At 49.1% G+C, this 27,416-nt stretch overlaps 1 protein-coding gene across 1 annotated transcript in view; it reads right to left on the reverse strand.

Annotated features, from left to right (window-relative positions):
- Positions 1-27,416, reverse strand: part of KAZN (kazrin, periplakin interacting protein) — a 222,066-nt gene that overhangs the window by 75,134 nt on the left and 119,516 nt on the right. Inside the window, exon 3 of the mRNA XM_086476148.1 lies at positions 13,380-13,557. Coding sequence (XP_086332274.1) covers positions 13,380-13,557 — 178 coding nt within the window. The remainder of the gene's footprint in view (positions 1-13,379; positions 13,558-27,416) is intronic.

Genomic DNA, 27,416 nt, shown 5'->3' on the forward strand with positions numbered 1-27,416 from the left:
ATTAACGTTATGGGTGGGATCATCTCGCTTGCCGCCCTGGCTCCCGCTACCATCGGTGGAGAGAGACCGGCATCTCCCAAGGACCATTCAGCTCCTCCTGGGATGTGTAAAATATCTGGGGAGAAATGCCCTCTGGAGGTACCGGTCCCTCCCCTGTGACTGCGCAGGGAGCCCCAGCGACCAGCCTGGACAAGACCCGTACCTGTCAGAGGGCTCAGCTCGGGCGTGACGAGTCTCGGCGTGGGAGCCCTGCCAAGGTTCAAGTGCTTCGCAATTAACTTTCACAACAAACCAAAGCCTCAAGAGCTTTTAATCTCCAAATAAGTAGGAGATGTGGGTCCGCGCCAGGGCTTTTGTGCCCTCGTTTATCGAAGATAAGGACCTCGCTGCTTTTTGTCTGTTTGTGAGCACATCGGCACCACGGGAGCTCCAGTTACCTGCCTTCATTTCCATAGCAGGCTAATGAAGAAAGGCACCGTGTAGCTATGCAACAGGTTAAAACACGGGGAACATTTGCTTAGCAGTTCAACCTCATGCAAATAAGCTTAAAGGAAATGCTGAAGAGCAGCAGAGACAAAATTCCAGCACAGGTATGAGCCACAGCAAAAATCTCCTGTTGTGCTGCTGTTCTCCACCATAAAAATTAAAAAAATATATATATAATTTTTAAAATTTAAGTACATTGAGTTCATCAGAAAGTAGCTAATCTTCCCTGCTAGCCGTCATTTATAAGAGGTGAAATAACTAACACAGCAAGTTCGTGCTTGCCTGAATAAACAGGCAGGAAGGAAACTGCCGAGCGCAGATCCCAGCCCGGCAGGGTAACGCACGGGCTCCACATTAGGATTCTTTGTTGGCGACGGCACTTGTCACACAGACAGACACTGTACTCATGGTTACGGAGTTCAGCGCCTGACCAGCACCTCATCGTGACAATATTTCTAATAACACCCAGAACAACTCGCCTGTGAATAACATGACTCCTGCACGCCCCTCCTCTGTCATTACAAAATGAAGATGCCTGCAGCAGCACACGAGCGCGCACTCTGCTGCTTTACCTGGCAAAGTTTTGGCTAAAATTTGGAAAGATTTGGCTGTATGTGACCCAGAACAGTATTTAGCCAGCTCCAGCATGAGTGCACTGATAACATATGGTGTTTTGCATAGCACTTGTGTTAGAATCTATGGGATCTGCCGTGTTCTGGACCGGCTCCCCTACCTCCCCCTGACATTAACAGGAGCCGTGCAGGCACACGGAGGCAGAAATGGGCTTCTCAGCACAGCATACGTGTTGAAAAGGGCCCTGGCCCAGCACTGTGGGGTGCCTGCAAAAGCCATGGGACAAGGGGATGAGTTACAGGCAGGCAGCTGACATCCTCCTCCATTTAATTCAAGTTTCAGCTGTAGCATCTGTGGTACCCTGCGTCTCCTCTCCCCACCCTTGTTCCCTAATAGACTGGAATAAAGGACAAATGTTATGCTGTGATCCTATATTCATTCAAAGTTCTGTGCTGGTTTATTTTCCTTATCATTTTTTACTCATTTTCAACAGAACAAACGATGAAAACTTTTTGGCCATGTTAATTATCAATACTGCTCTCCTAATAACATATACACAGATTTACGATGAGATCAGAGTAGCTCTGCTAATTAGGGATAAACCTGGTATACTAGAGAGGGTTATACTTTTTTATTAGTCTTTCTTGTTGGTCTAATTAATGGCATTACCCTCTGAACTGCGTACACACACTTAAAGAAATTCAAGATACCCTGAAAACACACCCCAGAGGAACTAAAGCATGTTTAATAATTTCCTACTGGTTATCTCCACCACTACATCCATTCACACCATCCACTTGTAGCAAGCAATACCCAACCCGCCCTTCTTACTCAAGATGCTTGGTTTGATAAGTGTCTTTGACCATTGATATAAAAAAAGCACAAACCAAATTATCTTCAGAGCATCACTCCAATTCTTCCATTTCCCTTCTCCTCACCAAATTGTCACCAAGACGTCAACGCTCATTTGCTGATTCAAGTCCAGGAAAGACGCAAAACATTGCTGCAAAATAAGCTTGTAGTTGCATCGGCAGTAATGGCCAAAAGCAATTCAGCAAATGAGAGCTACCTCACAAAAACTGCAGTTAAGCAAAATATTCCCCAATTTGGAGTCTTTATGTACAGCTGCAACTAAAAGGAACCAGCACAAATCACAGCAAGTCTTCAAGGCTAAGATAATTTTTCTTCTCCAAAAGAACCCAAAAGCTCAGCTGCTGCCAGCTCAGAATACGCTGGAGGATCCAACACTGGCATTTTTTAAGGTATTTGGGTGAGTTCAAGCACCCAGGCTGAGATGACGCTGGGCATGTGTTCCTGCAGCAGATAGCTACCAACCCAACAGCCAAAGCCCCTTATGCACGTCCTGACCAAGGGGCAGGCCCCTGCAACCACACGGGTGCCAAAATACCTCGCCAGACCTTTCAGCCCCACAGGCTAGGCTCGTGCTGTGGCCAAGAACCGGATTGGGTCACCCACATTCTCAAAGAGCTGGTAACGATCTCCTGGCATAGGGAGGACACCAAGGGGTGGAAACGACCCTTTGAAATTAAGGGAAACGAACCACAGCAGCACCACCGAATCCCATGTGTGCAAGAACCAGGCAAATCTGCACATTTAATCAAGGCCCTGAAATAGGCTGCAGCCCTGCAGATCTACACCCAAATACTGCTCCCAAGGCCAGCTACGAAGGGTCTCTCACCAACGAGGGCTTAACCGATTTCTCCCTGTGCAATATCCACATCCACTGGAAAATGTGACCATGCAAAGCAGGTTTGACCGAACTTCATGACGAGGTCAAAGGTGTGCGTGCTGACATCAGGCTATCAACAGGCTGTCACTGGCACACCAACCAGCTCTGCTCATTTGGTATTATTTGGATCACTGAATGCTGCCAACAAGTGGAGTTCACGCGTTATCTGCATATGGGTTTTTAATCCTGCAGGGTGGTCATCACATTATTGTCAGACGAATTAACAGGCAGAGCTCGCCTGGCTTTTTTTTATGCATGCTTCCCCCCCCCCCCCCCCCAAGTAAAACAAGTATAAAATAATCACAAGCATATATCCAGATTCAGCATCAGGCTGCCTCCAGGAGCTACAGATGCTCTGGTGCGCAGCAATCCAACCCCGGCAGCACAGAGAGCACTACCGTCCACAAACCACAACTGCATCAAATAAACCTCAGCCCGAGATAATATGGCTCCATTTAAATGAAAAAGAAAGATTCTTTAAGGAACCTACAAGGTATTCAAATCTATTTAGTAAAGTGCTTTCCATTAATCTTGCCATACATATAATGCTGCATCAAAGACGTTCTGCCGCTGCAGAGCGAAGGTGTCCATCAGAGGCATTACACCCAAAATCAAACTGGTCCCCAACGAACGCACTCCAAAAGCACAGCAATAAGCAGGGTGTAGAAGATGTGTTAAATTAGATCATTTACCCAAACATGCTGGAAATGATGTGTGTCCAAGGAGGAAAGGCACATAAAAAGGTTCTCTGCAAAGGTGGCAAAAATGCAAAGTGCTTTTTGAAGCTTGGCTCTGCCTGAAAGCCACAATAAATTGTACTCAGTGCTGCACTGGGAGCAACCTCAGCAGCTGCCGGTGACCTGCCCGGGGGGCTGCACGCCTTGCCCTGGGGACAATGGCCACTGCAGACCTCTACGCAACTCCAGCAAAACTTCAGCAGCTTGCCAACAACTTCTGGGAGCAAAAGCCCCAGAGCTGGACCAAAGCCACACAATGACATGGGTATGAGAAGACAGGCAAGGTGGCAGCTCATTACCCCTGTTCCAGCATGCCCCATTAACCCCTTTCTCTCCCTCTGAGGATGACCCATTCAGCAGCTCCTATACTGGGGCAGACAGCGCTGGGCACTGGGAGGGGACATCACCAGGAGGAGATGCTTGGGACCGGCCGGTGGATAGCCGCTCATCTGCCCTCCGTTCCCAGGCTCATCCCCACCATCGCCTCTCCCAGCAGCTCCAACAACTGACCAAAAGCATCCATGTACAAAAGCATCAGGACTCCACGGCCTCACAGGAATCCACCCTGAAGCTGACACGCCGCAACTGCCCAAGTACCTGGTAACTAATAAAGCCTGCAGCATTTTTGCTTGTATTACAACATGCTACTCCAAGATACGCCTTCACAGCATTAAATACAGCTTTTTCACTACATAGGTGGCCTTTCTATGGTTTCTCTGACTCATGATGCTATGAGCTTTTTATTTTGATGGCTTTTCTCACAGGAGCTGCACAGCTTCAGTCCCATCAACTCCCCCTGCTTTTCATGGGCATTTAGGAACTCCGTTAATCAGCCCTCTCACCCCAAACTGTCAGTTTTGGACAACTCTGCACCATGAAGAGAGATCACACAGGAAACTGAAGCTCATTTGAACAAAACCTTGCGTGGCTTTAAAATGAGCTCTGTTCTCAAGGATGACAACAACAATCTTTCCAGATTCAATTATCTAATGCAAATGTGGTGGGGAGCACGCCGCTTCTCCACCTGAAGTGGCTCCCTCTCTCCTGCCTGAGCCATCACTTTGGCAGGAAAGAAATAATGATAAATTTAGGCAAAGCCATTCAAAAACTCCAGACACATTACGGGGGACACAAAAGTTCCAGGAATTAACATTAAGAATCTCTAGGTGGATAAAACAACAGGTTTCGCCCAAGCAGATAATGCAATAATTGACAAACGTAAAAACAAATAATTGGGTGTATTTAAGACTAGAAAAAACAATGCCAAACACACACACACAGAGAATATTTTGCCATGGCAGGATGAGGAGTTTGTTTTCTGAACGTGCTGCTGCCACACAAAAATCACAAAACAACATTGTTCAGCTCCAAGGGAGCATCTCATCCCCAACGAGTAACCCAAAGCTGAGCTCTGCTCTTCCTCACACCCTCAGCGAGAAGTCACTCCAGAGAAGCACTGCAGATGTGCACAGCTCCGGGCTGAAAACGGATCCCCCAACGTCTCCTCCAGCAGCACCGTGTGCGCAAGCCCCACGCAGCAGGCTGCGATGGCCCTGCCAAAAAATGCTGTGCCCTCCTGGCTTTCACATCAGAGGGCAGCTGCTACTCAAAATTCCAAACACAGCTGCAATTGGAGATTTTCCTACTGAAAAATCTCAGTATAGTCCACTCAAATCTTTACAGCAGTCCTTTAGGTTTCTTGTAAGATGGTCTTTTTCCCCTCCTGCAACTTAAGAGAGTGTCTAGACCATCTAAATCTAGGCATCAAAGGCAAGTTCCTCAAATCTATTCCTCAAATCAAGTCAGTTTGCTTTTCACTCCTAACACAGCACATCTCCCTGGAAAACAGGCAAACCCTTCCCATGCTTGTGCACCTACAGCAAATTTCAACCCACAACAGTATCTTACAGGAATCAGAAATATCCTGGAGAAAAATACCACTTTATGATGGGAGGGAAGAGACTGCTCAGACCCGCCCAAGTACCAAAAGCAGAATCTTATAAAGACCTTTCATATACCTCTGAAGGGTATCAACGCTCTTGTGCGTACCTACACAAGAACACAACACCAAACTGTGCTGTTACTCAGGGCAAACAGCCTGCTGCATGAATATTGCACAGACCCAGGGCCAGGCTTCCCATCCAGCCCATCAGCCAAGGCCAACAGAAGCCCCACGCTATTTTCCTCAGTTAATTTCCAAGGGAAGATGACAGACAGTTTGCTGAAAAATAATGGGCTGGAGCAGAAGCATGTACACTGCCAGCCCTCATCTACCATCGTCTCTGTGCTTAAACGGCGTGTGTGCTCACGTGCACTCGTTATTGGAAAACCCTCCAGTCGTAAGGTGGCCAAGGGATTTGGTTGGCAAGTTAACGTGCCCGCTAGTGCAGGTTGTTACTATCAGAAAGACAGGTCCACTTCTGCAAATCCTGTGTTTTCCCAAGACTTAAAAGACAAATGAACCTAGAGACTTGGGCCTTAGAGTGGCTCTCACAAACCCCAAACATTGCCGATAACCTCAGTCTGCTGGAGCAGAGGCACAAGCTCCGTTTCATCTTCTCTGCAAAAAACTACTTCTCCACAGCAATGTCAGCTCCCCAGGTTTGATTGCTGTTGAAAAAGGAATCAAGAGAAAAACCTGAAGACAGGCATCAGCACGGCATTGTGCTCACTTGCTTTCTTTACAACCCCCATGTCATAGGTATTCACACCAAATACTATTCCCCGCCCCCCCGCCCAGTGCATGCTGTTTTCTGCAGAAAGGTGATTTAACTCCCCGGTGAGAGAGGACACACACTCTCACAAGAGAGGAGGTGATGGAGAGGTTTGGGATTCTCCTCCAGATGCCACCCAGCAAAGCGGGACAATAAAGCAGAGATTACACGGGAGAGGAGCACGTCCCTGGGGATGGCAGCAGCAAAGGCTGCGACACGCCAACTCCCCGTCAGATAACCCTGAAGGTTCAGCTCCCAGATGCAGCCTGTAAAACCTGTGAAATTTGAATTTAGAGGGAGAAGTGGCATGAAAAGATCTGAGGCAGAATGACTCTGTAAGGACCGAGAAGAGCAAGAAACGGATTTACGGATGCTCTCATGAGATGCTTCTCCCAGAAAAAAAGTTGGCAGAAGCAACAAGAGACACAGGTGATTCTCCAAGACCAGAACGCAGCCCAGCCCCAGACCACGCCGCAGCAGAGTATCACTCAGTCTCTTTTCCTTCTTCAAGGACAAGGACCTCCCAAACACTGGGTGCCTGCAGGAGAGCCACGATGCCTTCACGACAGCTCCCATGCTCTTTCTGTTGGCATCTTTGCTCCTTTCCCATCATCCGAGTGATCCAAAAACAAACTCCAGCCGTGGTGCTGCATGTAGTTAGAATCTGTGACTGACCACACATCTGAAAAGCAAAACTCACAGCAAACACACCACCACAGCTCTCGCACCACGCAGGTGTCAGAATCCTAATGACAAAAGCCCATTTCTCACCAGGTGCCCCATGCAAAACCAGGTCTCTGCTGCAGCTCGTCTTCTGCACTCGAAAGCAAAGCTCTTTAGCAATTTTCGGACACAGACACATCACTTCTTCAAGCACAGCCAAAAACCAGAAGCCTGCCCCAAAAGCCACCTACACTGAGTCCAGCCAGCAGCTGAGAACAGCCAGCTCTGTCCCCATCCCCACAGCTCCTTGCAGGGATCTGAGGAAGGAGAGGACTAACAAGATTAGAGAAATAAGCAATTTATCAGATTACTGAAGCCGTGCAGAGGGGCACTGGGGTATCAGGATGTCCCTGGGTGCCGCTGCCTCCAGCCAGTGTCACACTCAATCATAATCAATACCTCTGCAAAGTTGTTCTCACCCAGCAGCACATTGTCCTCCTATAAAGCCTCTGTTATCTTAGGTCCCCTTGGTTCACAGCCTGTCACCATCACTCAACCTCAGCCTCTTGCCCCGGGGCAGGCACCCCCAAACCCACACCCTGGCACCCCCAAGCCTCCAATTACCTGCCTTGGCCAGGGGTGCACAAGGAAAACCTTGGAAAAAGCTTTTGCTCCCCTTTGCAACTCCTGCAAACAAAGCGACTGCGAAAAGGACTTCAGCCAATGCTTTCAGAAGTGGTTGTTCAGCATCTGCATTCTGGTGAGACAGCTCAGACCTGCTACTTCTTTTTCCTTAAAAAAACAACTAAGCCTATTCCACCTCCTGCTAACACAGTACACATCTCCAAACATCAAAACATGCATTTGTCTAGCTTGAGGTCTCCAGACCTGTTGCTTCCACAAAACCCATCTCAATACCTGAAAGCATCAAAGACTCAAGCAAAATTACACGGCAAGAGAAAGCAGGAACAGATTGCAAAGCAGCGAGGAGCAACTCCCTGAGCCTTCAGCATCCCGTGGGTGAGGACATATCCTGAAAAACAAGGCCTCTGGTTGACCGATTCCCCAGGGTTTCACATACAGACGTAACCGCAGCCTGGCTCCGCACGCCGTGCTACGAGCACACCGGTTCTGCAAGCTGCTGCGTCAGTACCAAGAGCTCTTATCTCACGCTTCCCTGTCAACAAGAAATTATGAGAATTGAATTTTAATAAGCTGGAGACTGAAGCTTTGCTATACATCGTGCTAGCGCTGAAGTTCAGTGCCTATTTTATTAGCAATATACGGCCCTGCTTGGTGCAAGGAGAGGAGCAGGGACCACTCAAGACACTTGCCCTCAAAGGCTGGGCAACAAACCTCCCCAGCTGCAAAGCCTCTTTTGGCAGCTCAGGGAGTTTCATACTAAGGATGCAGATTTTTCTGCATCACAAACAAGTAATGGGAGGAAGGGCTGTCCTTTTGGAGGATGCCCAGCCCCACCGGTGATTGAGAGTGCCTGAATCCAACAGGCAAAAATCACCCTTAACCTTCCCCAAGTTTAAGACCAGGACTCATTTATACCTCCCTCTCCCCATCTGCAAGTCTAACACCAAACGTCTTCATGGTTGTGATACAAACCAAGGAGTCAGAAACCCTGAATTAAGTCCTCCTTCCACTGCAGAGTTTACTTGAGCTTACTCATTTTCAGGAGCTTCACCAAAACTCCCCTGGACAGGCCTTAAAGGAATGATAATCTAAATATTATGCTAACCATGCCAGATGAGGCTTTTGAATAGGAAAACTCCACAAAGTATATTTTAAATTAACAGCCTCAAAGACTAAGATGTAATGGGGACCTGAAGTGCTATCTGCAGCCCGTCGCTTGCATCTATAAACACCACGTGAATATTGCTATGCATAAACTTATTTCCCAGTGCATGCAATTGTTTCAGAGCACAAAACTAATTGCTCCCTCACCCCATGAACTATGCAGGACAGAGGTAAATAAAGTAGGAAATTATTAGCAAGAGTAATAGTACAGCAAGACCTTGACCTTCAATAAGTGTGGTACAAAAATGCTCCAAATACACAACTGGACTGAGGTATTCAAATTCCCCAGGTTCTTTCACAATATCAGCTCTCAAGCTCTGGAAGAACAAATAGCAGGGAAGATTTCTGAAAAGATGAAAATGGTACATTTTCAACAGCCTGAGATGATTACTCACAAAATAGCAACAGCGCAGAAGTAACTGATTGCCTCCTGGGCAAAAGTCAAAGTCTTTGCATTGTAGCTAGGAAAGTGTACAGAGATCAAAGAGAAAAAGAGAAAACTCTATTTTAGGCTGTCATGAGCATAAAGGTCCTCCTGGCCCTTTGGCATCACCAACTACCAAGACACAACTGAAATCTTTCTTATGCTGCATATGCCCAAGATCACCGCGCAGCAAGCAGCAGAAATCCTTTATTCCAGGAGCGGGGTGCAGCTCCTGTTCCCTTCCCAGCTGAATTTTGGCAGTGTCCACGCCAACATCACCTGCCCCCCCATCGCACCCCAGCTCCACACAACGCAAGCTGGGATACAGCGACCACCCTTGTGAAATAGGAAGCGAGACAAGCCAAGTGCTGGGCAAGGTATTATTAATAACACTTAGCTATTGATTGCGCTTTACATCTCCAAGCACATTATCAACTTTAATTAATTAAGGTGTTTTCCATTTAATGCTGGGAGGAGACTAAAGCAAAAACATGAGGCTAAATGGACCACCTGCCTGATTCAGCACAACAAGTCCTTGCACCCAAACTTTGGATTTCTCCACAGATACTTTTACGCAAACTGCTGAAAATATGAGTGTAGATTCAGCAAAGACCCAAGGCCCAGAGGTGCCCCCACCTGAGCTCTAAGCTGCATCAGCGCTTGCTGCGATGCTCTGCCTGCCTACCTGCACCCCCCGCCTCGTCACCAGCATCCCGCCCCGGACCACAGGGCACAGGCACGCCTTTTGCTTGCCATTAATTCAACCCGTATTAATTCAAACCAGAATTCAAACACGAGGGTGCTGACACACGGCTCCAGCGATGTTACTGAGAGCTGCCTGTAATTGCTGTGCTAAGCGCCGGGGACATGAAGTATTGATTTCCACCCTGGTCTGCATCCAGGTTTAGACGGAGGCTGCAGCCAAAACACTTCTTCCAGCAAACTCGCCGTTTAAAAGAGACTGTCAGGACTGAGAGGTTCGAATGATTAACACTCGCGCTAAGGACTGTAACAAAACACAACTTTCATTCCTACCTACCTACACACACCCACCATCCACTCCGGCTCCCCCTCTTTGCTGAATTCTACCAGTTTTGTTTTAAATTACACAAAACAGGCCCTTGAAGCATACGTCACTGCTGCAAAACCAGCACATAATAACAGAGAAAAGTCTCAGTGTGCACAAAAGGGGCAGAGTTATTACCTACAGCTGTCTCAAGCTACACCATAATTATACAAATAACACATTTCACAAACTCAGTATTAATTACTGACTGAGCACAGCACAGAGGCACACATTTACCTCATTTCACATGCCTTGGGACTGACCTGGAGCACCTGCCCGTAGCGATGAGATCACCGAGCTCCTTCCCACGACAAGCAAAGGGACCTGACGACTCTGCCACGTGCTTCTCCACCCAGACCAAAGCAGATCCCCACCGCACACCCATCAGCCACCTGAGCACCACCAGTATATCCCACATTTGCACTTGCAGGTAAGAGGCTGCCCACCCAACTCACCAGCCTCCTGCCTGCCTTTATTTGTGTTAATCAAACAGCTTGGCAACCCTCCTACTTAGACACACGACAGCAGAGCTATTCAGAGAGGCTTGTTTTCACCCCATCCTTCTGAACGTCGTCTCAAAATCCTTGAGGAAAAGCATAAGGCTCACTACAGATATCTTGGGCCTGCCTATACAAACACAGAGTGATGTAAGAGAGCATTTATGGCAGTATATAAACAATAGTACCAAACTTAGGAGGGAAAACAGAGAGTGAATCTAGTTACTGGATTTTGCACAGACCAAGTACTCTCCCCCCCTTCTCCTCCATAAGCACGACAAACACGATGCACTTCAGATGCAATTTTACACTTAACTGATTGGCTTCTGTTACAACACCAGTGGCACATGGCTGGATATATCACATTTTAAATAATAGCCTCTTAAACTTGTGGGGAAGGAAAACAACTCATCTACAGCTACAAGGCCGGGGAGTCACATCTCACTGGGGAAGAGTCCTCGCTCCTAGACATCAGCACACTGAGCCAAATTCGCCAGCTTAAACACCGGGAAGATGGAGTGAACCCTCCAGCAACTTCAGCAGCTGCCGAAAGCACCGCTCTCGCACCCAGCCAAAGACAGGATCGCTCCTTGCCACCAGTCACAGGGACCCCACAACTCCAAAGCACAGGTAGTTACAGCCAGCAAGGAGAAACTCGCACACTTTGGGGAACAGAGCACATTTCTTCGGCACCATTACAGCGTACCGACGGTTTTCCAGCATGCCAACCCAAAGAGGAGTTTTTCCATCACTCGGCAGATTAGAAGACCTCTGAGGAAGACAAAAAGAGAAACTCTGACCCTTGGAGAACCACACACACATCCCTCCCTTGCCAGGGCGTGCTTGGGGAACAAAGACACTGCCCCTCTGCAAAAACACAAGCATCTCCAAAAGTGTCCTGGAGAGGAAACAAAACGAAACACAGAGCACACCCACGGCTATAGGAGCAGGCACGAGCAGCCAAAGGATTTTACCTGCTTCTCTAGCTGGAAGGCTGCATTTCCACACTCCCGCTGATGTCCTCCTCTACAGAGTATCACCAGCTGCATTCCTGATCCCCCCGCTCCGGCAGGGGAGGATGAAGGCATCCTTCTTCTGCCCTTTCAGCAGATTTTTGTACAAGAAAGCGCCTCAGTAGCCTGGATGCAGTACACAGCAGGGTCCGGCTCAGCTTATACCAACAGGCACCTACGCATATCAGTTCTGAAAATACCTAACCACACATCTAACAGCTCCCTGCGTACCCACCGCTACCGGGAAGCTCTGCTGGATCCAGCTCCTGCCACACAGCAAACCCACCTGATAATGGATCAACTTTGTTTAACAACTGGAATTCACACACCACACACCCCCACTACCAAACCAGCCAAATACAACAAGCTGGATGGAACAAATACACAAATTAATCCCTCTAAACGCATTTGCATTAACGCCACAAACAAAACACCAGCCGCAACAGCAGCCTGCCGGGAGCAGCGATGCCCACCAAGCGCTACGCTGCCTTCGAAAAGCTACAGCTTCACCAAAATGCAACTGTTAAAAAACTGCCTTAACCACCATACCGAGAGATACAGTAAATAAGTAACAAGTAAATAACGTCTACTGACATTTTTATCACACAGGTGTAAATTCAGCTCCGTTATCGGGAAAAGGGAGGGCTCGCACTGGTTTTGCTCTGACACCAAGGCTGCTCCAGGGTGAATTGTCACACAAGCCTGTAATTATTTGGTAAATACATATATATATTTGTATTTAAATGTTTCTCAAGTAACCGTGATGCAGCACTACTTTGATTAGCAGGAAACAGTGCATTTCAGCCAGGCGAGAGCCGGACCCCCTTCAAGAGCGCTGCAGAAACAACTCGGACCCCATTCGCCACCCTTCAACGCAAAGCCAAGACCATCAATCGCTTCCCTCTCCCCCTCCACCCCATTTTCCACCCTCGGCCTCCGCTGCTCCCGCTCCGAGGCCCACTGACAACTTTTTTAGGGGTTTAAGGGTGGAGGGAGGGGGGCTGTACGCCTCGCATAGGGGCCGGGCAAGCCCTTCGCCCCAGCCTGGGCTGCGGGGGTCCGCTGCCGGCAGCCACGCACGGCACCCAGAGGGGCGACTCGCCGGGCCGGGACCGGCCCAGCCCGCGGGGAGCGGCGGGGCCGGAGCGCCCGGATCGCGGCTGTAACATGGCTGCTTCCCGAGCGAGTGACGAAACCGGCGGGGAGAGCCGGGGACGCGGGGAGAGCCGGCGTGCGGGGCCACCGGGGCAGGGAAGGGGCGAGTTCAGCAACGTGGTGGGGATGGGGGGGGGGGGTAGAGAGGGGGTGTAGGGGAGGGGGTCCCTCCTTGGGCTGGGGGTGTTGGAGCCCAAAGAGCTCGAAGAAGTAGCAGGGAATTAGGAGGCAGCTAAAAATCCAAGGGGGAACCCGCAACCGGCGCGGGTGAAACCGGGTCCCGACGGGACGCACCGACACCCCCCCCCCCCCGCCCCCCTTCGCCACCCCGAAGACCACAAATAAATAAACCACGAAAAATAACAATGAATGGAGGCGGTTTCCAGGCGGCGCCCGCGGAATGACACCACCAACACCCCCCCCCCCCACACACACCCCCCCGTCACCTCCACCGAGGGGGGGGGGGGGGCTGTCGCGGCCGGGGGCACCCACCTTGCGCGCTGTGCGGGCCGTGCTCCATGGCCGGGTCGCTGCCCAGCTCGGCCAGGCGGCGGCCGGTGGCGGCCAGCTCGGCCCGCAGCGCCGTCACCTCCTGGCCCGCCGCCTGCAGCGCCCCGTCGATGCGCAGCGCCAGCTGCTTGTTGTCGTCCATCATGTGCAGGATTTTGGCCTGGGGGAGGGAGGAAGAGGAGGAGAGAGGTGAGAGAGCGGGAGCGGCATGCGCCGCCGCGGGGGGGGGGGGGCGGGTAGGGGGCTGTGCTGGGCAAGGTGGGGGGGGGGGGGGGCGGGCGAAGGGGCTGCTTGAGGGGGAGCCGTGGGAGTGGGCTGGGCGAGGGGGCGGGGCGAGGGGAGGGGGCTATGGGGGGGGGGCCGTGCAAGGGGGGTGCACAGGGGACAGGGGCTTTGCAAAGGGGGTGCAGTGCGAGGGGGAGAAGGGCTGTGCGAGGGGGGTGCAAAGGGGAGGGGGGGGCTGTACGAGGAGGGGTGCAAAGGGGAGGGGGGGGCTGTACGAGGAGGGGTGCAAAGGGGAGGGGGGGGCTGTACGAGGAGGGGTGCAAAGGGGAGGGGGGGCCTGTACGAGGAGGGGTGCAAAGGGGAGGGGGGGCTGGACGAGGAGGAGAGGGGCTGTGCGAGTGGGGGGTGCAAAGGGGAAAAGGGCTGTGCAGAGGAGAGGGAGGGTGTGCAAGGATGGTGTAAGGGGGGGGGGCTGTGCAAAGGGGAAAGGGACTGTACAAGAGGGGGAGCAAAGGGGAGGGGGGCTGTGCAAGCAGCGTGCAGAGGTAAGGGGGGGGGGTCTGTGCAAGGGGGGGGGGCCGTGCGGAGGGGGTGCAAGTGGGGAGTAAAGAGGAGAAGGGCTGTGCAAGGGGGAACAGGTTGGGGGGGGGGGGTGGGGGGGAGTTGCCCCCTACCTGTTGCCCCCCCCGGCAGCCCGGGCAGGGCCGCGAAGGAGGCGAGCGCGGCTCGGCCGAGGGCATCCGCGGCGTTGCGCGGCGTTACGCGGCGCTCAGCGTCTGCCGCGGAGGCGGGTCCCTCCCGCGCGGGGCGGGCAAGCAAGGGGGGGGGCGGGGGGGTACAGCCTTGCGGCGGCTGCATTTATAGCGAGCCCCCCCCCCATACACACACACCCCCCCCCCCCGGGAAGTTTGGTGTTACTGCTGCGCGGGTGCGGCGAGTGCTGCAGTGCCCCCAGCGTGCTTTTCACTAATTAAGTGCCTTTGTGCTAATTGGGCTCAGGTTCATCCCGGTGCGTGGCCATAACCAAAAGCTGCGTGCAGCAGGTGAAGGTAAAATGGGCTCCAAAAATGCCCCCTGTGAGGGTTTTGGGGTGGGGGAAAGCAACCTACGTGCTGCGGCGCTGCAGCAGCGGTTAATGCGAGAGCCCTCACGCTGGCGGTTCATGTGGCATGAACCCAGGGTGAAAAATCGAGAATTATTTGGTATCGTCGCTGGCGACTGCTAGAGGGAGCGCTGATGTTTCCCTGTACTGTATCAATGCCTCGGAGGGATCCACTTGCATGCTTGCCAGGGCCTGGGCTGCAGCAAGCCTGCAGAGCTGCAATCCTCACCGTGCAGGCTTCATCCCCACCGAAATGCAATGGTGCTGCTCTGGAAACCATGGCCTGCACGGCTGCACCTCCGCAGAACCATTCCCGCTTCCAAAAGCTGTGGGCAGCAGTGCTGCCTGTTTTCACCTAAGCCACATGCATCTTTAAAAGTTCATAAAAGGGTTTAGGAACCAGGCAGGAGCCCCCGTGGCAGCAGGGTGGGAGCCTGCAGGGCCCTGTGGATGTGGGAGTGGGTGTGGGAAGCACCAGGGCCAGCGAGGAAAGGCTCTCGACGAGGGCAAAGCCAGAGAAAAATCACAGTGCCTAAAGAAAGTGGGGGAAACAGTCCTGCCCATGTCTGCACCATTCGCTAAACCCTCCGGTATTTGCCAAAACTCAGGCTTTTGGCTGCACAACCTGAGAATTTGGGGCAGTTCCTTGAACTTCAGGATGTGCCTTCTGCATCACCACTGGCATTGCAGAGACCTTTGCCAAAAGGCAGTAAAAACCGTAGAAAAGGGCTTCCCTTCTCAGAGAGCTGCAAAGCTGCCTCTGGGAGAGGCTTGCCATGAGATAAAGCAGAAGCACGTCACTGTCCCACGCAGTGACGGTCTCTGGGGAGCGCTGGGATGTGGCTCTGCAGAAGCAGAGGGGTTTGGCCTGCAGTGTCCCCAGGCAGCGTTTAGGAACAGAAATCAGGTAAACTTGTCATGTCGGTCTGCTGAAAAGCAATACTAAGACGGGCCTGGGTCCCCCAAAACCTCAGAGCTCATCTGAATTGTGCGTACAGCCAGCTCTCCAAAAGTGAAAAGGTCCGAGTCCTTGTCAAGTGGCATCTAGACCTTGTAATCTGTAAAAGGATTTTGCAAAGCAAAGAAAATCTAGTACTCAGATAAATGGTACAGTGGCTTTTTCATTGAAAGTTATTTTTGACTGAGAGTTTCCAGCAGCATCTGCAACCCAACCACTAGCGCTGGGCCAGGGCGCTTGGAATATGGGTGGAAAGGTCTGTCTTCCTTAATGAATTTGCAAAGGGCGGACAAACAACCCACAAGGAAAAGAAATGCAATTTTTTTTAAAAAATCCTTTCTTCATCATCTATACAGCCATCCCTGAATGAGATAAAGTTCTTCAAGTATATATAGAAACTGGATTCTAATCAAGATAAATACCTGGTTTCATGCCTAATTTGCATGAGTATTTGCTGCAGACTGTGCTTGCAAATGAGAGAGTGATGTATGTAACCAGATAACCTGAATGTGCAATCACGGTACCATACATGCAAAACTTAGTCATTGCGCTTGAATAAAACGTAAGCTTCAGCAGAAAGCAACTCAGCTTTAAAGTACTGGCACATTATTTTTATCATAAAAAATCAGGTTAAAACTGATTTGAGCCTTCCAAGAACACATTCAGCTGCTGAAGCAAAGACCAAATTATGCTTCTTACTCAATCTAACCTTAATAATAGACTAGTTGAGTTGCTGTGCTGGCAGCGCTGGAATCTTTTTAATTTACCGATGCAAGAGAATTTCTACATTAGTGTGTGTGCTATTTAAAAAATATCTTTCTTAAACTTGGCTGTGGACTCATCCATAAATTAATAACCTTGCTTTAAAATATCTTCCTTATTACTTTAAGTCCTTTTGAGATTCCCCTGAAGATATCTTGAAAGATTTCCTCCCCTTCCCCATACCTCCTCCCGTCCTTCCTAGGGAACAGCTGGGTCCATTTAAAATTGATTTCGATCTCTCAAAGCAGGATTTGCTTTCTCCGAGCTTCCGCCGGGAAAGAGCACGCAGTGTCGCAGCGATCCTGAGGTACCAGCTGGCAGAGCTCGAGCCCGGCAGAAAGCGAGCGGTGCGAGCAGGGGCGTGGGGCAGCGAAGGGATTTCCAGCGCGGGGGCGGCTGGGGTTTGCTGGTGCCCGGGGTTATAGCAGCATGATGGACCCTGCGGCGCTGCTGCCCCGCGTTTGGCGGCGATACCAACTCTCCACCCCACACCCTATCGCGTGGGCACACCTCCGACACCTTCCCGACCCAAAATCTGCCTGCGCTGTCACCCTGGTTCTGAGACAAGGGTAACCCACAAAGCCACAGAAAGGCCCTGATTGTTGCTCTGCAGCAAAACTGCCTTGAGGAGGGAAGGAGTAAAAGTATCACCGGGGTGTGCGTTCCAAGTGTGATACCTGAGGCTTGTTTTGGATTGTACCGATTCCCATTCGGAAGGCCAAACCTTTGCTGAAATCCTCAAAAACTGGGATGAAATGAAGCGTTAGGAAATGAATTGGCCCTCGTTCCCTTCCTCCTGTTAGCTTTGAGGTAAAACAAAATTAAATTAAAAGCTAATTAAGTGGCCAAAATTAGAAACATTTTGTTTCCCAAAATTGCTTTACTTTTTTATAATAAGTATGAAATAATCCAGCTTTTACCAGGAGCTTGACAGCTACGCAGCAAGTCTGTGTCCCTAAGGGATGGGAGTCCCTGGCCACGCAGATGAGGCACAGCGAGGTCGGGAATATTCCCTAAGGGAAACCTGAGTCAATGCCAACAGGTCTCAAGTCTCCGTTCAGCCTTAGCAACACTCAGCATCTTTTCAGGTACTGCAAGCATAGCCTTGAAAACCTGAAAAAAACCCTCAATTTTGGGCCATGTGCTCTAGTAGTAGCATCGCATCAAGGCAGGCTATTTCTCAAGAGTACATAGGTGGCATAAACACAGATGGAGGGTACTACCCATCACCTTGGCTCTTGTTTCAACCTAAGGAGTGCAGTAAAGGGAATGTGAGAAGGTTTAGGAGCTGAAAAAGGGCTGAGTAGCACATGGGTACTCTTCAGGCCTTCCAAACGCTTTAATTTGCTGTTCAGAGTACCGCTTTTCACAGTTTAATATGTTCAATATGCAAAGGAACCAGTTTAACTAAATGGGAAAAGCTTTTTTGTGTTAAGGATGAACGTAATCTAATATGGCCCTTTGACTTGATTCAATTAAATCCTTTCTTTTCCAATTAAATAATCAGCCAGAATTTAATAAAAATGAATTTCAATGTGTCATCCTGCAGAATGATGACCTTTGAGATGGTGAAGGCTTATGTAAATTCTGCTGATCGCTTTTTATCTGCTTGTGTCTCACTTCCACCAAAAAAAATTGCCTTCTGTCGGTATATTTACATTATTTTCTCATCTGCTCCATGTATCTCTGCTTGCAGTAACAATTCCCAGCTGAAAGGGCAGCGAGCACCATCAGCTTCTTTCAGCACATCCTCTAAAATGGACCTTCTGTGATTGGGAAAAAGATCACCAAAGACAGAGTTCTTGATCTGCGCCTCTGTTTTGTTACGCCCTGGCACGCTGCAGTGCAAACAGCGGCAATTTGGCCCTTTCCAAATGTCACCAGAGGCATCTGTGTGGCTATTCATCAGCAAAGAAAAGCTCACCAAGAAAATCCGGTCCAAGAGACCAACAAACTTCAGCGGCAATCACCAGAAAAAGCACAGCGTGCCCCGAGTTCAATAGTCTCTTGTAGCACATCTCCGCTAAGTAATTTCCATCCAAGTTACAACAGTTGCTAATGTCTACAATTTTTTTTGCCTCTACAAAGGTCACATTTTTATTTGCGTATTTATAACTGCATTTGACCCCCCTTCTCACTCTTAAAATACTGAGCACCAACTCTTTTCTTTCTCAGCTGGAGTATAAAGCAGCATCTTAAGGCAGACCTTGCTGATGTGTTACTGCCGTGCTGTAGCTGAAATGCTAGTGCTTTACTTAATAAGTTATTAAAATGAGATTAAACGGAGCTAAGCATGGACGGGTTAAAAATTTGGGTGAATATTCTGTTTTTCCCCGCAATGCTGCAGTGACACGTTTCCCCATCTCCATTTCTGTGTGGGTGAAAAGGTCCCGGCGACCTTCCCGTGCAGTGCATCTCCCGGGACCGCGAAAACAAACCCATTAATGTTTATAAAGTGTCTCGGACTGGGGGAATTACATCACCACGGCGAGATACAAGCTTAATGGATCAAAACAAACCCCAGACCCAAGCCGCCCAGCTTAGACACATCTCAGTTACCCAGCACAAACCTCGAGGAATCCCACTGAGAAGGGATAATTGAGAGAAAAATGTGATCCCAGAGATTTTTCTCCAGTAAACCCATTTTACGTTAATAGGAAGCAGATTTCTAGACCCCTTGCAAACAAATGACTTCCACAGCATATTTCACAGCTGAGTGCATCCATGGCACCAGCCTTTATACGCGGTTCTATTAAACCCAACATTTGTTTAATGAGTTAAAGCGATCCAACGAATCTGTGTACGTTCAGCCTACATTTAAATGTTTATGGGGATGACGTCAGCAGCCAGCTTTTCACAAGCAGGTATCAGTGTCAGCGATGAGCTCCCGCTGCAACGTACCCAAAACTTGCAACATTTTTTGGTCTCTGCTTTCTTGACTATTGAGGGCAGGCGATTGCTGTTTGGTTCTATAAAACGGTCAGTGCGATTACCCAGGAGTTTCAGGGTATCTGCTTAACATAAAACTGCAAATTTCGTGGGGGGGGGGGCGTGTCTCCCCACTGATGAACCATGTCTGTCATCTGAGCGATATAAACTGTTGCACATCTCCCACCTGGCTGGGGTGGGTCCATGCAACCGAGAGGTGAATGAAGCCATTAAAGCTCACACGGTCAAACACAGTTGACGTGCTGCAGCTATTTCCGAGATGACCTCATCTTCGTCTCATGGGTCAATACATAAACCTTGACAAAAATCTAACTCTGGTCCACCCTCCTGTTTTAACATATCCCCTGCTGCAAACTCTGCGTGAAGCACTCCCTTTCGTGGCATGTAGAAGCAGTTAATGATGGTGGTGCTGTGATGATTTAGCTCTCTTGCATGGACACCTCTCATTTGTGGTGGTCTCAGCCCGGCTCTCCCCACCCAGGAGCAGGTTTGTTGGGTTCTTCCTACGTAGGTGCTGTAGGTCTTGCTGAGAGAAGGGGTGAGCTCCAAAGGTGCATCCACGTGAGCAGAGCTGCGTGCTTTGCTGCAAAAATGGTTCTCATTGTAGTTTGGGCTGAAATATCCCTAAGGAGCTGATTTTAGCATTAACCAAGTGCCAGGTCCCACTCAATTTGAACCAGTCCACAGCCATTGCTGTCGGCCAGCTGCTCCCCAGGAGAAGGGTGCAGAAGGGTGCCCTGAGCTCTGGTGCTGGCCCCTCCGGGTGCTTTGAGAGCGGAGCTGCCCGGCAGGGGCTGTGCTTGCTTCGGGGGTGCTTGGCGGTGGCTCAGCAAAGCACGGGACCTCTGGCAGCGGTGGGTGGGTGAGCGGGTGGCACGCCAGCAAGTCACAGACACCCATGAGCGCAGCTGGGGACTACAAAACAGCTCAGCAGCACCCAGTGGGGACGCGCTCGCAGGAGCCAGGAGAGCGGGTGCAGACCCAGAAGTGCACACACAGTATCTACGGGCTTGGAGCAGCAGTGAAGTCTGAAGTCTGCGTGCCAGTTCTGTAAAACTGCTTGAGTTCCACAAACAACTTTCCATAAAGCAAGAGAGAAATAGGGAGCAAAGAGAAAGAACTTCAGGTAAAGTCTGTACGAAGTGCTGTTTCCCCATCCCTTCCCCGTCACAAATTAGAGGGGTAAAATGTGGTTGGGTTCTGCAAAACTGCAGGGGTGCTTTGGGAGATCAAGCCCTGCTGCTTACTATAAGAAATCATCTGTGCCCTTGGGAAGGGAAGAATGGGAAGTCCGCAGAGACATTTGCTTTGCAGACCTGATTTACCAGCTGTTCAGACACTGTTATAAGGATCATATAAAACCTTAAATGAATAGGGAGATTCTGAAGCACTTGGATAGCAGGATAATAGGTGCCATGAAAAAAATCCTGTGATCAATCAGCAGACAAACACATGCTTAAATTAGGTGTTAGTGGGACAGATGCAGGAAAGGTGATTATGGGTTGCCTCCGTGTTTCCTTTGGCAGCAGTGATGACACGCCAGGGTAGGTCAATGTACCCTATCATTAATACTGCATCAGCATTCATCTGACAGTTTCTTTGTCCTGTGAAGTCAATTCCTATGAAGGTTTGACATTAGCAAAAGGCACGGTGAAATTCAGATGCCTCTGAATTTTCATGACCCTCTAGGTGCTTCAGCCTGGCAGATTACAGGCAGGACCATTGTCCTAAATTGGGCAGGAGGGAGGAATGAACATTTGCACCCATCTGTTTCAACAATGGCAAAAAATACCATTGGCAAAACCGGTGGAAAAACAGCCCCTTCCTCCCTCCCCAGCAAACAAAAGTAGAAACGGGGTCTGCAGGGCAGAGCCCATGGGATGAGTCAGCCAGAGCATCCTGGAAAAGGAAGATGCTAGAGAGAAATGTAATTTTTTTACTATCATATTTGTGAAGTAAGTAAAAGGTAAGATCTCAGGTGTGGTTCAGGCTTCTAAAGTACTCCTAAGATGAATGCAGACATGGAGACCTCCATAGACTAAAGGAGAGGGGATTTTGCACTCACAGCGCACCTTCCCATCGCCACCTGCCACTCAGGGTGCACAATAGCATCCACAAAGTCCCCCCCAGGTGTTTTGGGGACCGTACAGCACAATCTAGACAAGAGTGAAACTTAATCTATTCCTCCAATCAGCAAATCATCCTTGAGAGAAAGCATGCTGTGGTGTAAGCGTCGTTGTCCTCCCTCGTTTTGTCGGCAGCACCAACAGCGGTGGCACTTCTAGTTTGAGGATTGCCCCACTGAAAAACCAGCTGCTTTTACAACAAAAGAGTGTGGCTGGGGAGCATGGAACAATAAAACTAGCTTTTTTTTTTTTCCTCTCTTTTTTCTCCTTTTTTTTTTTCCCCAAGATGCAGGGTGGACTAATTCTGTATTGCATACGATTATAAACATACAATTACATTCCCCACTAAACTTCGAAATCTTCAAAAATATACATAGATAAAGTTTCAGCATTGAGAAGGCAGCTGAAAAAACAGAGAAATATTCATACATATACACACATCACATGATCTATAGTCACGTTTTAAGGCTTCAGTATGTGTTCATTGATTCTATGCATTTGGGGCTTGGAGCATATTGGTGTCCATCTCCTTAACTCTTCGTAACACAGATCGGCTGGTGTCATCTCCTCTGAAAAATAACACTTTTTCGGGATTGAGAGAAAGCCCTTTACATCAGATAATTCACAAGTACTTCGTTTCTTTAGTTAGGTAGGAAAACACTGCAGACCTCGCTTCATAGGATGGGGAAACTGAGGCACAGATGGGCTGAAACCAGGTGTGAAGGGGTGCTGTGACCCAGCAGAAAAGGGTCTGCAACCCATAAAACACGGCAAACCTTTCCAGCCAAATAAGGAACAATTCCTTCATCTCTTGCTTAAAGAATTTTAATGTTATTGGGAGGAGCGCTAATCCTCGTGTGCTGGGCAATTTGCGCAGCGCTCTGACGCTACCGGGGCAGAGGGGGAGAGACTGGGGTCAAAAACCAGGGACTGCAAAGCTGTAAGCATGGGGGCATGGCTGCTTCGGCTCTCATGACTCAAAATGGCTCAGCGTAATTTCTACTTCAGTGCAGCGTTACCAAAAAATGGTAACAAACCCCCTCACTTTTTAGGTATTGCAGGAGCACACAGGTTTTTGTCTAAACAGGAGTTTTTAATTAAATCTGCTGGAGGTAGATTTACCCTAATGTGACACCCAGCCATTGAAGGGCAGGGGACATTCTTCTTCTAATGAAGTCCATTTAACTTTTGACATAGATTACTTTAAAAAAAAACCACCCAAAACAAGCCAAAAAAACCCCCACACCAAACACGCAAGTGTGATAAAGTATCTCAGTATAAAATCAATAACTAGGCAATTAGCAGCCTTTGAAAAATTCTGCCTCCAAGTCAGTTCATGGCAGAGATCAAATGTAGGTGCTGTCAACTCACTTGGGCATTTTACTTTGCTTCTGATATACAACAGTTAAAATCATCTAAAATAATTCTCTTTATTCCTGCATTTTCTTCTTTTTCCCTGACGGGAGCACCACACAACGAGGCACCCATCCCACCCACCTCCCAGTCTGCAGCATCATCTCCCACCGAGCACTCCCCACCCTGGGGCTCCCCAGGCTTTCTTACACGTTCCTACACTTCCAGGGAAGACTGGAGATAAGGCTGACCAGCCGTGAGCTGCCGCAGCCGGACCCAGGTCCCTCCATCTGATTCCCAGCTGCCGCTGGGAGCAACCTGTGATCCCAGATGGATCGCCCTGGCCATCGGCCAGCACACCAAGAGGAGCTCAGGCCTCTATTAGAGAGAAGGATTGAGGCATTATCTAGTCCTTCAGCTAACTCAGGTGGGACTTATTAATATTATCGATATTAAAAGCTATTCATGAAACTGGGGAAGTTTTCCCCAAGCCTGGTGCACTGAGAAGAGGGAGGTGCCTTCAAATGAAGTCTTGATGGAGCAAGAGGGGTCCACGGGAAAGCTGATGTTCTCATGAGGGAGGGAACGCTACGGGTGGTCTCAGAGAAAGCCAGGGCAGATAGATAGGCCTGTCTGAAAAAAAAGAGGATGCAAAATATTAAATAAATAATAATTTTTAAAAAGCACAGCTGGATGGATTCCTCAGAAAAATCTAAGCATGTTGTTAAGCTCCAGTGCATGCAGGAGGTTCTGTGGGTACCAGCAAGTTTGTCACCCCAAAGGTCTTCAGGACAAGACTCAAATCACTAAGCTGGCAGGACTGTTGGCAGAGGGATTTTGAGAGGGTAATACGTATAAAACCTATTGATGGCAATAAACCAGAGCAGGACAACTGCCAGGCTCTTGTGTTTGCTCAATGTCAGTAGGTTTTCTGGATACAGAGATATATATCTACAAAGCTATTCAAGTGCATTTAATTTTTCCAATACCTACGTACTGCAGCTTGTGTGAGGATAATAAGTTTATCCTATAAAGTTGGTGACTTCATAACACAGCGCTTGGCTCTAGGGCAGTTTTTATATTATTAACTACCTTCCAGTGCTTATGGAAGAATGAAACCTCTCCCCATCAACCCCAGGATGCAGTTTTGTCGGGCACTGAGCGCAGTTTGTCACACTGCCAGAGGCCCAAGGACGGACACTCAGCTTGGAAAAATCTGGGACCTCAAACCCGATGGCGAAGATGCAAGCTGAGGGGTGGGAAATACGGGGCTGGTAGGTGGGGAGTTCGCTCTGTCACGGCACAACACAAAGGGACAAGGGAAACAAGACCCGTGTGCCTTTTGTATTTGTGTTCCTAGACTAAACGTTAGGCCAGACGTGCAGTGAGAGGGAGCGGTGCTCCATCCCTCACACCCCTCGCTATCCAAAAGGTCCAGACAAGCACGAGAAATGACTTGGGACCGTTTGGCTGATTTTCTTGCCTTCTGATGACGCCCCATAAAAACTAACGGTTCATAATCTGCATCGGACCAGCTCGCCTCAAGATAAGGATCTGCCTCATTTGCAGTTACATAATTAACAATTACTCTAATTTCACTTACATTAAATTTCAGGGTTTTTTTTAAAAAGAAACATTTCTTTTCTAATGAAAAAATAAAGCAGCCTGGGTCTACTTCAGACTACTTTACAGAAAGCAGCAGCATCATTATCCTGTTCTCAGATATAATGTCGAGACACTTTTAATGAAAATATTCATTATTGCTAATTTGCATCTCTTTCAATTCTAGGGCGGAAATCAAATGAAGATGTCAAAACAGTGCTACCTCTGCCTCAGGCAAAAAGGAGACACGGTGACCCCCAAGTCCTTCCAAACATGAGCTTAGCTGGTGTGAAGAGAAAGCATCTCCAGCATCCTCGTAACTGAGGGCAGCGCTAGATGAAAGATGAGCAAAGAAAATCAGAGGGAAAGAACGGTGTAAGAATCTGAATCTAAAATCTGAGGTTTTAAAGAAGGCGGGGGGGGGGGAAATGGGAGCTCAGCAGCAAGGCACCAAACGAGCACAGAAACCCTGCTGGGGTGAGTGTAGATTTGTGAGGACGTTGAGCCAGCCCCAGTCATAAAGGGGGGTTATAAAGGAGAGCAAGGGAATTTGCTTCTGCCCTCCTGCATTTCAGCAGGAGCGGAGGCTCTTACGTCCCTTAGGCTTATTGGAAAAATCCCAGCCTTAAACTGCAAGACGTGTTGAAATCCAGAGGTTCTCAGGATGGTGATAACTCACGTGGGTTTAGTAGAGACTTTTCCTGAAGATAAAGTACATTTTAAATATACTCCTTACTTGCTAGTAACAAAATTTTCCATTAGTACAAGGAAATATATATTATACCTCAGAAATACATGCTTTGCTGAGCTTGGAGAGTAAAGCTAAACTAATCTTTTTATAGCAAATAGGGATGAGTACTTAAAAATAATAAAAAGTTGGTGAATATTCATTTGAACTCCTAAGCAAATTTGCCCTTGTCATATTTGCATCTCTCTTGTGTTCTCTTTCTGTGCAATGGAGTTTTATTAGCATGAACATTCACAGAAAGTGAATTTGAAGCCTGAATACCCATGGGAAATGAATTTTAAATTCACTTGCTGTGTGCAGTCACCCAAGAAACTTGATCATAATTGTTTATTATACTTAAATATTTATATTGTGGAAGCACTTGTTAGGTAAAAAGGCCGAGATGTTCCTGTGCTGGGTGCTGTACAAACATTGCTCCAGGCTTGCAGAAATTACCTCCATCCCCAGCAAACACAAATGGTGACATGTGACAAGTTCGACCAGGCTCAGTCACGTAAGAGGTGAGATGGCAGGTGGCAGACTTCAAGGTCAAGAACAAGCCGTGGGGTGGAGGGGCAAAAATTCAAAAGATTTCTGCGATTTTCCAAGAAAAACTGAGAAATTCGCTGCGTATCCAACCAAATGGCACGACCTCGCACAGGGTGTGTTCGTACAGATATTTGAAATAGAGTCAGGGATTTAAAGTTCATCAGAAACAGCCTCGTCGAAGCTTTTTTACTGCCTGAAGTCCATTGCCGCGGACTCCAGCTTTCACTCGGGAGCTCAGATTTCAGCGCTCACAGTGCCTTTAGCGTTTACAATGGATCCTTACATTTTCCATTCGCCTCCTCTGCTCCCCATTTGCATCTATAAATGCTCCAGAAAGTGTCACCCACTGCCACACACAATGGCGCTGCCTCCCCCAGCACATTCCTGGCGGGACAGCCGTGGCTCTGGAGCAGGAATCATATCCCTGGTCCCCAGACCGGTTGATACCTTCCCGTCCCTCAAAGGTAGGGTAGGAGCTCACTGTGCAGTGCAGCATTGCTCCCAGCTCACTTCTCTGCTCCAAAGATACTTCTGGGTTTTTTTGGGAAGAGACATACGGCACTTTCTGTAGTGGAGGACCCTGGTTTTGCTCGGTCACACAGCTCCCTACAGATCGTCTGTGCCCCACAGACCTCCTAGCAAAGCCCAGCTGCCCCTGCTTGAGCTGGCGCTGACCGTGCACTGGACTTCCAAGAGGATTTTGCTGCAAGGTGCCGGATAAACTGTATTTTTCAGAGGTTGGAAGGAGGCAGAGGATGGTTTCCAGCCTGTTTTCCCAACCCTTGGGCGCAGCAGGGCTGCAGTTATCTCCCGACTACCTTCCACCCAAGCGGGTGAGCACGGCGAGGCTGGAATCGGCCGCTCAGGTCCCTTGGCCACGCTGGGAACAGCCTGAGGGGGGCCCTGACAGCTGCCCCGTCCCGGTGTCCTGGCTGTGTCCGGCACACAGGAGCAGCTCCCTGCGAGAGCCTGTGAACAGCACTGCTGCACCCCCAGTCTTCGGAGCAAGGGGAGGGGGCACGTTGAGAGCACGATTTTGGACCAGTCTTCACTAAATTATTTTTTTCCATTGCCTGCCTCAGTCTAGAACGCAACAAGGGAGTGGATTTTTTATGATTATGGAGGGATAACTGCAAGGTCAAATCCCTGCTGGAAGTAGGGCAGGGCTCTCCACATTGCACCCGCCGACTGGAGCACTAGCAAATTACCAACTAATAAGGGCTGATGAACAAAAACAACCCCGAAATTGAAGCTCAAGTTACAGTAATAAGGATGCAGAAGACAGAAAATTGCATTAGGACATGCACTGATCTTACGCATTCCCCTGAAACTGGATTCACCGCCGGGAGGAGGGGATGCAGAGCCGCCCCTCGGAGCAGTCAGGTCTCTGTCAGCTTCCCTGGCCCTTACATACAACTGTGTCTTTTAATTATCTCCCACTGTAGTCAGATTAGGGTTGCCTGTGTCAATTTGCATTTGCAACATGCTGCGGTGCAACAGTTCCCTGCTCCTCCATAGAAATAGCAGGTGTTATTGGCAACGTAATTACGTACCATCAATAATTATCAAAAATTTAAATTGCCCCAAAGATGCTGGCAAGCAAATCGGATACAGTATTTCACAGCATTTCCTTCAAACACAGGCCCCCGAGGTGATGCTGGTATCG

This window comes from Leptosomus discolor, chromosome 20, assembly GCF_034619465.1.
Source record: "Leptosomus discolor isolate bLepDis1 chromosome 20, bLepDis1.hap2, whole genome shotgun sequence".
NCBI classification, from domain to species: Eukaryota; Metazoa; Chordata; class Aves; order Leptosomiformes; family Leptosomidae; genus Leptosomus; species Leptosomus discolor.